The sequence below is a fragment of the Astyanax mexicanus genome, chromosome 16 (assembly GCF_023375975.1).
Source record: "Astyanax mexicanus isolate ESR-SI-001 chromosome 16, AstMex3_surface, whole genome shotgun sequence".
Lineage (NCBI taxonomy): Eukaryota > Metazoa > Chordata > Actinopteri > Characiformes > Acestrorhamphidae > Astyanax > Astyanax mexicanus.
In genome coordinates this window covers 9,161,179-9,171,899 of record NC_064423.1, presented here as the reverse complement: position 1 = coordinate 9,171,899, position 10,721 = coordinate 9,161,179, and the positions used below count along the sequence as shown (strand labels likewise).

The 10,721-nt window shown below is 38.8% G+C and overlaps 1 protein-coding gene across 1 annotated transcript; it reads right to left on the bottom strand.

The window, feature by feature from the left end:
- Window positions 1-3,538: 3,538 nt before the first annotated feature.
- On the bottom strand, window positions 3,539-9,677 carry cmtr2 (cap methyltransferase 2). Its single transcript, XM_007260234.3, has 3 exons — window positions 9,427-9,677; window positions 6,342-7,588; window positions 3,539-5,509 (listed from the first exon to the last, which is right to left on the bottom strand). Exons 2-3 carry the CDS (start codon window positions 7,575-7,577, stop codon window positions 4,529-4,531), a joined length of 2,217 nt encoding a protein of 738 aa, XP_007260296.3. The 5' UTR covers window positions 7,578-7,588; window positions 9,427-9,677; the 3' UTR covers window positions 3,539-4,528.
- Between the last annotated feature and the right edge of the window lie 1,044 nt (window positions 9,678-10,721).

Genomic DNA, 10,721 nt, shown 5'->3' with positions numbered 1-10,721 from the left:
TTCATCTCCCAACTACCCTCTCCACCTCCCAACTACCCTCACCACACCAAACAACTACCCAGACAACTACCCACACTCCCCCACAACTTGACAAATACCACCCTACCCCCCCCAACAAATACCTAGACAACCTCCCACACCTGGTTTCTGTGTTTTCCTTAGCTTGTTTGGCTCCGTTTTGTTGCTGTCTTGTCTCCGCCCTGTCAGCAGTGTTCGGTTTGTAGCCCCACCCCCTTGTTACCTATTCCAAGTGTTCCTTTTTTTCTCAGCTCTATATGTAATATTTTGTAGTAAAAATTTGTGTAGTTTGTTAATCTTTGTTTTATTTAATTTGTTTCTCTTTTAGTTACAATTATCTTTGTCTAGTTAGTCTCAGCTTTGTTTACAAGTCTTTAATATTATTTGTTTCTTAGTTTCTTTTTCTTTACTTAATTAAAGCCTCACATTTGCATCCTGCCTTAAACGTTTTTTATAGTCTGAATATTCTTAATAATTTAAAGAGCTGAACTGTAACTACACTATCATGCTTTTAACTTCTAGTACTGAGCCCCAACCCCCCATCCCCACACCCAGCGCAGCATTTACGGTGTTAAAATAACGCACACAGACACACTAAGTTCTTCATTAACAACTGAGTGTACATAAAAAAAACAGGCACACAAACACACACACACACACACACACCATGAACTGAAGCTTCTCCACATCACTGATCAACACGAAAAGCTAATTTGCCCCTCAGAGACGCAGTGAGAACACACACATGAACACTGTCTGCGTTAATAACACAACACACACAGTACACACATCATATTTGGCAGTATAGCCTGAGTGAAGAGGAAATCCACCGTGTTAACACGCTTCACGACTCCAGCATGAACAAACCGAGTGTGAACACGAGGTCCAGCTGCATATTAAATATACAGAGGATTCAGCTGTGAGCTTTCTGTTCCACACTCAGATCAGCTCCACATGAGGTCTAACCAGAAGAGATGGTCTATATGGTCTCTGGGAAATATTTACACCTGGAAAGACAAGGCAAGATTTTCCAAGATTTTTCAGAGTGAAGAGACTCCGCCCACATAGGTGATTTCCTTTTTAGGTGCCGCTTTACGAAAACATTTGTTTTAAAAAGTGCTATATACATGAAATTTATATTTGAGTGTGTATGTACTCACCATCTCTAAACGCTAAACCTGAGAAAGAAAAGGTAAATCTGGGAAGGTGGCTAAACCTGAAGAGCCATAGCTAAACCAGAAAAGGAAAAGCTAAACCTGAAGAGATAAAGCTAAATTTGGAGACCTAAAGCTAAAGCCGAAGAGCCAAATCTAAACTTTGAGAGCCAGGTTACAGTTACAGAGAGCCGAGCCACTTCCTAACTCCTCCTTTATATCATAAAGTTAACATAAACCGCTAGGAGAAGCTGCAAGTGAATCCTAAATGAATAAGGGTGAATGAAGATGACAGACTAAAACTTTAGCCACAATATTATCTGTTATTATCTGTTAATTTGCTAGATTGTAATTATTTTTTATTTTATAAAAATGTAGACATATGGTCACTGAACCTTTTCTTCAGCCTGACCCGACAGAACTCGATGAAAGTTGGACTGAAACCTGAAGTGCTTTTGCTTATAGTGAAAGATCACTTCCCATAGTTGGAAATGGTCTGAGAAATCCATTACAGTGTGTTTTTCTATTTAAACTTTGTTGATCATTTCACTTGAAAGCCATATTCTGACTAGTGCTGCACGATATGGCCAAAATGTATTTTGCGATATATTCTTTAATTTCGGTCGATACATCATCATTTCGATATCAATATAAATATGGCAGTTTGTCTGAAAATGTAAGTCTTTTAAGCCTCTTCTCACAAAAACTATATAATACTTTAAAAATAAAAATGGTCAAAATAAATCAATGCTCACTTTTATTTGCATATAGCAAAATAAAAACGATATCCCTGCCAAACACAAACCTATAACCTATATACATATTACCAATACAAATAACTTTAAATAACAACAGAGGCAGAGCTTCTTATTCTTTTGTAAACAAATTTAACAGATTAAAACAAAAGTGCTTCAACCAGGATAAAGAACACAAAAAGCCTTTTTATACATAAAAGGAGCATGATATCCCAGTCAAATAAACAAATCTATAGGCTTTATCAACTACAAAAAAATTAGTTACAACATAAACCAAGCTGACCCAGGCCTAACCTAGACTCGGCTCCAGCGCAGGATATTTTAGATATATTTTAGAAATGTTAGCCTAGCCGATCTAGCTATGTGCCTGTGTGATTCGTCATCACACACTGATGTGATTGTGTTCAGCTCTGCAGCGAACTCACGCCAGTAAAAACGTCTGTCCGTGACAGATTCTATAAATAATACATATCGATATACCACAAAAATATTACTGTTATTAAAACATTTCTCATTGCGATAAATACCGATATTTAATTATTGTCCAGGCCTAAATCAGACTAATACAAAACTTAACTGACCAGCAAAACAAACTAAAATAAACAAAAAGAACTATCTGAACATTATTCAACAATCAGAAACTCCTTAAAAAACAAAAATACCACTCTGCTGTGATGCCATTCCTAACTCCCAACATCCAAGTCCCAAATCCAGCATAAATCAACAGTACCCAGCTGTTCTAATTGACGTATAAACTTACAATGCATCCGGAAAATATTCACAGAGCTTCACTTTTTCTAGTTTTTCCACAGTTTATGTTACAGCCATATCCCAAACAAAATTAAATTAGTATTCTTCCCCTCAAAATTCTACATAATACGCCATAATGACATAAAAAATATTTTTTTGCTAATTTATTAACAAAAAACATATAAGTATAAGTATTCACTTTTTTTTTTTTTTTTTGAGTCTTTTCATGGCATTCCAAATTGCTGCATGATGTATATAATTTAATTTGCTGTGTGAGACGTTTCGTCTTTTTCTTTCATGGACCAGAACTCTTGACACAAACCTAATAAGACTAAAGCAGTGGCCATCAAACTCCCAGTTTAACCAGAGAACCCGTGCATTAAACATGAATGTGCACAAGGAGCTGCAGTGTGGGAGGTAGGCCGTGTGCGGGAGGGCGTGTGAAAGCAGTGTGTATGTAAGTGCTGCATGTGTATGTGCTGCGGTGCGTATGTACGCGGTGTGTGTGTGTGTGAAAGCAATGTGTATGTAAGCAGTGCGCGTGTTAGCTGCATATAGGCTAAACTGCATGTAAGTAATAAGTGACATGTCTGTTAGAATTGCTGTTCATATCTGACGGGAGCTAATACATTATTTCTTCCAGATTCCTGATCATTTAGTTGTTCACTCTGAGATACAGTGCCTCAATACAAACCCACCCACAGCTCTTTAGAATCATAGTTTCATAAAATAAATTAGAATCTACAATAATCTGTGAGCTAACAAACTATTTTAAACATTATTATTTATCCAGCACCTGTTTTTTTAGTACTTACTGAGAGATTTAAGCAGCATGTTACAGATGAAACAACCATCCATGTGTCCAGAAAGAAAAATAAATTTAATATCAGAAGTCAGCTGAACAAAATCACATGAGAAATCAAACAGCATCATTTCCAACTGCTGCAAAACAGTGCTTAAAACAAGTCTAAAACATATTTACCATAAGTTCAAATCTTTAGGGACACTCCTTATACTGAATGCATTCAGATACTGCAAGCTGCACCCACAGCTTGTCTACCCCCTGTAAAAAAAAAAGTACTGCCACAAGCTCTGCCAATCTCTGGAGCAGATGAATAAACATGAGCCTGTTGGCTCCATGTCTAATGCCAGGTGTGGGCTATAGGGGTATAAACCCCCAGTATTTTGCTGTGAAGCAGTGGAACTGTGTTTTTTGGAATTATGGCATTCCACTCAAACTTTAGAATAATTTGGGTTCTTGTGGATCAGTGTTTATTGTCTCCAAAGAAAAAAAATCTTCACATCAATGCGAGTACAGAAACTAGTAGTAAGTCTACTCTGAACAGTGGAGACAGTTACTTCAACAAAACTCTTTATAATACCTTTAATTTCACAAAAGAAAGAATATGAGCAGGTGTGCCAATACTTTTGTCTATATGGTGTGTACTTAACACCTTTGATTTAGGTCAATTAAACTGAGATGGTATCCAGTCATTTACAGTGTATATTAAAGTGCAACATAAATCAATGTAAACAGTTTACTTTTTAGTATTTAGTAAATATTTTAGTTCAGTTGAAAAGGAAAAAAAAAACACTAGTCAGAATAGTGTTCCCAAACCAAATAACATTAACGGTCCTGCTCCAACACACCTGTCTCAGCTCTCAGGTAATTTGCTCCCCAACAGATGAGGTGGATTTTTAAACCAAGAACAATGAGAATAAACCACTTAGTATTCCCGTCATCACATCATTATCTGTGAAGGAAAAGAAAAGGAAAAGCAACCGACTTTATATTGTATTGTGCAGCCCTTTCAAAAACTGGTACTTAACCAGTGGCTTGACCAGATGGTGCTACCTGCCCTGCCCAGTCTGCATTAAGATATGAAGCTGCTGCCTCATGACAGTATTATTGAAGCTGGTCAGAAAGTCCGGCAGAGCTCCTCTAGTGAGGTCTTCCATTGGTGCAAACTGTAGAAGCTGCCTGCCATGCTCCAAACCCTTCATTTCCTCCAGAACCTCCTGCAGGACAGTAAAAACCCTTGGGAACACAGAGAAACCCCCACACACTAGCACTGCAGGGGGTCCGGCAGATGGGCAGCGGAAGCTGATGGAGTGGAAGCAGAGATGAAGGGCGAGAATCAGAGAGGCAGTGAAACGAGTTAGAGCCGAACAGAATGGAACCACCAACGTCGATCCTTTCACAAGGCCGCGCAAAGCAGCAAGCACGCCACTGAGAAGCTGCTGTTGATCATCTGGGTGTCCATCATATAAAGTGGAAACAAAAACTTGTGGGTAGGAAGGTCCTACACAAAACTGTAGCTGTGGAACATTTTCTGAAAGATGGATCTTTTGCCATGCAGGGTTCCCCACCAGCACACACGAAGTAACATTCAGGCTTTGACAGAATTCAGTCAGTATTGACTCAGGAGATTGAAAACTGCAAGAGCAGCATGCTGCTGTTTTTTTGGCACACCTTTGTCCCGGTGGGAAAAGTGCACCCTCTTCTAGAGCTTCGTTGAGGAGATCTAACAAGTCCTGGTCACAAAAAGTGGAGCTGCACACTTTTGGAAGAGCAGATCCCACACGAGTAAACCACGCATCTAAATCACCCTCAATTAAAGGCCCATTCAAAACAACACCATGACCTTCAACACCCTGGCAATGTTCCTCTATCCAGGTCCAGTAAGGTCCTTGGGCAAGACGCTGCCTCCACTGTTGGAACTTAATCTCTTTACGCTGATTGAAAGACCCCATCTGCTTCCTCTGGCATGGTTTCCCCCAGTTCATCGGTCCACCTCGACACACCCAGCGTTTTCGTGGAAGAAACTGCACCTAAGATTGCCAAAAAAAAATAACAGTGCACATAGTTTTAGTGCAATGGGAACACTTCAGAATTATGTGCATGTTTATGTCCATCAATTATTTTAGAACATTTTTAGAACAACATATACACTGGTGGGGAAAAATTATTTGCCCCCTACAGATTACTTTTGTTTTTGCTATTTTTGTCATATTGATATTTTTCCGTTATCAAACAAACTTTAATATCAGACAAAGATAACCTGAGTAAATATAAAAAACACTTTTTACATGACAATTTTGTTTATTAAAGGAAAAAAACAACATCCAAACCAAAGTTTGCCCCCTAAACCTAATAACTTGGTTGTGCCACCCTTGGCGGCAACAACTGCAAATCAAGCTTTAATGATAACTATGATTATGTCTTTCACATCTCCATTGAGGAATTTCGGTCCACTCTTATTGACAGAATTGTTTTAATTCAGCCACATTAGAGGATTTTCCAGCATTTCGGTCCTGTTTAAGATCATGCCACAGCATCTTAAAAGACTTTGACTAGGCCACTTCTGGTTGTAGCTAGTAGTGAAATTGAACTTAGCTTTTTAAAAAGTGTGATTTAAAAAGTTTTTTTTATGGTGGGCTAAAATGGTTTGGATAGTTTTTTTCCCTTAAAAATGGAAATCACTTAAAAAGTGATTTTTATTTTTACTCAGGTTATATTTGTCTTAAGTTAAAGATTGTTTAATAATATGAAAACCGTATGAATGACAAAAATGCAAAAACAAACGAAAAACTGGCAAGGGGCAAATACTTTTTCACGCCACTGTATATGATAAGACCTTTAATGCCCCACCCCTGACTGTACCTGAAATCGCTGGATGTAGGACTGTGCAGCACACTCCCTGAGTTTGTCCAGTCTCCTGCGATGCTCATCACTCATGGTATTGAAAAGCTGCAGGTTCTCCTGGATGGTGTTAATCTGCAGAGAGTGGAAAAATGTGCAGATCTCTTCATGCTGCCTCAGAAAAGAGTCTGGGATGCTGCTGTTTGGAAACATCGCTGCCTTGGATGCTATATCAGGCCCATAGTTCCGAATCAGCTTTGACAGAAGTGGCCGGACTACTTCTTTGGCTTTATAGCCTAAACAAACAACGTACACCTCAGAGTTCCCCGACTTGCTGGTGGCAGGTTTGAAAATGTGCACCGACGAAAAACAGCAGACCAGAAGGAAGAGAAGGCACACAGAGGAGTGTTCAAACAACGTAAACATCTTCAGAACGAATGATCCTCCAGGTCCTAACAGCAGTAGTGCACACACAGTTTCACAATACTGCAGCGGGGCCACAAGACTCTCTTGCTCACCTGGATCTCCCTGACAATCAAAGCTGCCATCTGCAGTGACCAAGTCCACATTGTGCATGTTGCCAACAAATCCTTGCAGCTCCAACAGATGTTTCTGCAGCATGATGTCACCTGTGTCGTCAGAGCCGAAAAACCACCAAGGCAGAGTGTGAGCTATAAGCCTGTCGTCTGCGATAGTGCTATTCCGCTCATTGGCTTCATGATATGGATTCAGTGTGTTGGCGACCCAGTTCCAATCACAGTGCAGCCCACTGGTCTGGAGGAAGTGATTCAGGGCTGCGATGAAAGCCCCAGGAGCTTCACACAAGTGGACAGAATTCAACTCGCCGATCTGCAGCGCAGTTTGCGGGAGAAGATCGAAGGTGCCCAAGATTTCGTAGAACTTGGCCCAGGCCTGAGTGCAAAGTTCTGCATTGACAGCTCCACGAAGGTGAGCTGTAACAGTGCCAGCTCGGTTGGTGGAGCAGGTGTGCTGGTGCCACACGGCCAAGTCTTTGTCGCTGAGTTGATTCTTCACCTCGTTTAGAGACTGCTTCAGAGCCTGCAGATGTGGGTGGCTCGATGGTTGGTGACAGAGCACCACACTTGGGTCAGGCAGTCTCCATTCTGCTCCAGGTGGAGGACTGTAGGCTCTGACTTTGTTGAAGAGAAGTTTTACCTCTCCCATTACCCCATCGTCAAAAGACTCCATGGCCTTGTCTGGGGGCAGCTTCTTTTTTGTGCCACAGCCTTTGCTCATCTTCTAATCCTCTGGTAGGGGAAAAAAAACTACAGTCAAACTACAGTTTTAATATTTTTTTGTAGTTCTTAACTAGGAATATAGATATGGATTTAAAGTGACCCTAAGGTTTTAGGGGCATACACCACATAGTAAGCTATGAGAATAACAAGATGGCAAGATGGAGCACAAGCCACCAAAGAAATGCATACACTTTAGTATTTTCCATGTAAAAAAATACAATAACCACTATATCACCATAATTTAATGTGTAGTTTCAATGTTGTATGGCCATTTTCTTTATAACAAGCATAAAATAAAAAAATTAATAAAAAAATCGCTAGTAGCTTAGCAGCTAGCTACCTATTAAATGATTTAAAAAATAAATAAAAGCTGATAAAAGGTCATTTCACTTGTTCTTGAAAATGTTTTATTGGGTGGTCTGAGCAAATACTGCCTGAAAGGTCCAAATTATTATGTGGAATAATAATTTATATTTATGAATTAATTAATAATTAATTTATGATTTGTTGTACTTTTTTACATCAAATACATAAATGTAACTATGTATCTTTTACTCAAAATACATTTTAAATTGAGTCCTTTTTTTACTTTAACTCGAGTAGATTTTTAAATGGGTACTTTTAGCAAAGTAAAGGTACTTTTACTTAATTACAATTTTTCAGTACTTTTTCCACCTCTGAGAGTAACCACACGACAATGATAAAGGTAACAGCAGAAAAGTAAAGTGGGCATGGCATAGGAACATAACTACATACAGGTGCATCTCAAAACATTAGAATACCATTAAAAAGTCTCTTTATTTCAGTAATTTAGTTCAAAATGTTAAACTCATATTACGCAGCCAATAAAAACCCAAAGCTCAGTATCTCTGAAAATTTGAATATTACCAATAAGACCAATTTGTACTTTTGACAGTGCGGGTAGTGTGCTAGGTCCTACTGGAAAATAAAATCCGCATCTGCATAAAAGTTGTCAGCATCAGTTGTCATTAAACCATCTCCAACACTTACTGTCTATTTTATTACTTCACTGAACCCTGCAGGATCAGTGTGTGAATGAATGTGGTCCTGAGGGGTTCAGACCACTGAAGAAGCCTAAACAAAACATCTGTAGGTTTACACTTCCTGTAGAGAAGTGGAGTTTATAAGATGGATAGAGTGTAACACTAGGAGGTGATTTAAAAAAAAAAGCTACTTTACACATTAAACTACATCACAGACCCACCACGCACAATACCATATGTTCAATTACTCTCTTCAGAAGTTTAGTTTGAAAGCAATACATTATTTTACTTCACACAAAAAATCATCTATCTGATATTGAGAGCTATACATAAGAGCTGAGATACTAAAAGCTTTACAGGTAGAAGAAATACTGTAGGTAAACTAAATCGGTTTCTGCTAAAGAAACATCTTTAAACTGTTTACAGTGGAACTCCACGAAGCTGCAGAGCTGCTTGTGTCTGATAGTTAGCTACTGAAGCAGAAGTCACTAACTAACTGCTAAACAACTAAACTGTAAGTTAGATATTAGCTGTTTTTATAATGCAAACAAAGTTACACAAACACTGAACAGTCAGCGTGTTTTATCTTTACTGTTACTGGTGTTGCTTTCCGTGTTCAGACCATACAAAGAGCGGCTTTAGGAGCAGTGCTGCTGGCCTTGAGTGGTAGGCTTTAGCCGGTACAGCTGATCAGGAAAATCCGCGGTCGCGCGGCGGGCCTGCTAATGCTAAAAACAAACAGCTAGCCTACCGGCGATTTAATGACTTCCACTAACAAACCGCATTATATCCACACTAACTTTAAACTGTGATTAATCCAGTCCGTGTCTGCACAATACTTACCGATTAGCGGTCCGGGTCCGTTTAAGATAAACGAAGAACCACTTTAACTGTGAAACAGCCCGCAGTGTGAAGACGTACAGCGAACAGCAGCGCCACCGCCGACAGGCCGGTCTGTATAACGACCAGCGTGAAGGAGTGATTACATTTAGAGAAAGAGTGAAGGAGTGAGTAAATTCAGAGAAAGAGAGAAGGAGTGAGTAAGTTACATTCAGTGAAGAAGTTAGTAAATTAAGTGAAGGAGTGAGTAAATTCAGAGAAAGAGTGAAGGAGTGAGTACATTCAGTGAAGAAGTTAGTAAATTAAGTGAAGGAGTGAGTAAATTCAGAGAAAGAGTGAAGGAGTGAGTACATTCAGTGAAGAAGTGAATAAATTTAGTGAAGGAGTGAAGAGTTTACTGTTTATTATACCTTGGGTGTATTGACAAATATCTTTCAGTTATGATTACTTAACTTAGTATCAATAATTACATAATCATTGTGTGAAACCTTGTATTTTATATGCATTAACCAATACTCACATTGTATTTGATCATTTTTATTACTCACAGTGTATTTTACACGCATTTATATAGAAGATTAACCAATAATCACAATATATTCTTTACATATATAGTAAAACATTGTTTGATCAGGCATGTGACTAACACAGACTTTATTATGACAAATTAACCCACATGATACATAAGGCATTTACTAACACATAGGATTTATTGTATGGCGGACTAACCACGCGTTACTAACACATTAACATATAACATATGAAATCTATTGTGTGACTTGCGTAGCTCATGCTTGAAGCATTTCGTTGACTGCATGACCCTAGCTAACGTCATTTCACGTCATTTGGGGTATAAAACATGGAGTCAGATCAGAGGGGGTCAGAACTTATACTGGGACGGCTGTTTGACGGTCTTTCATGTGTGGGTTCTCCTGAATATTCAGTACTTTGTAATAAATACTTGGTTTGCTTTCAACTTCACTCCACCTGTCTGCGACTCTCTATCAAACGAACACGTAGGGGAGTTGTACCCCGGATGAGGGGTGGGTGTAAACCCACCTTTCATTTCTTTTCTACAACAGGAGTGAGTGAAGTAAGAGAAGTAGTGAGTAAAATAAGTAACGTAAAGCACTGAGAAAATTTTGTAAATAAGAAGTGGAGTGAGTAAATGTAGTAAAGAAGTGAGTACATTTTGTGAAAGAGTGAGTAAATTAAGTGAAAAGTGAGTACATTTTTTGAAGGAGTGAGTAAATTATGGGAATGAATGAAGGAGTAAATAAATTAAGTTAGAAATGAGT

Excerpts from the sequence above, each read along its gene's own strand:
- cmtr2 (XM_007260234.3), bottom strand. The coding sequence starts at position 7,577 with ATGAGCAAAGGCTGTGGCACAAAAAAGAAGCTGCCCCCAGACAAGGCC. Across the intron at positions 5,510-6,341 it reads CCTACATCCAGCGATTTCAG|GTGCAGTTTCTTCCACGAAA; the intron begins GTACAGTCAGGG and ends TGGCAATCTTAG.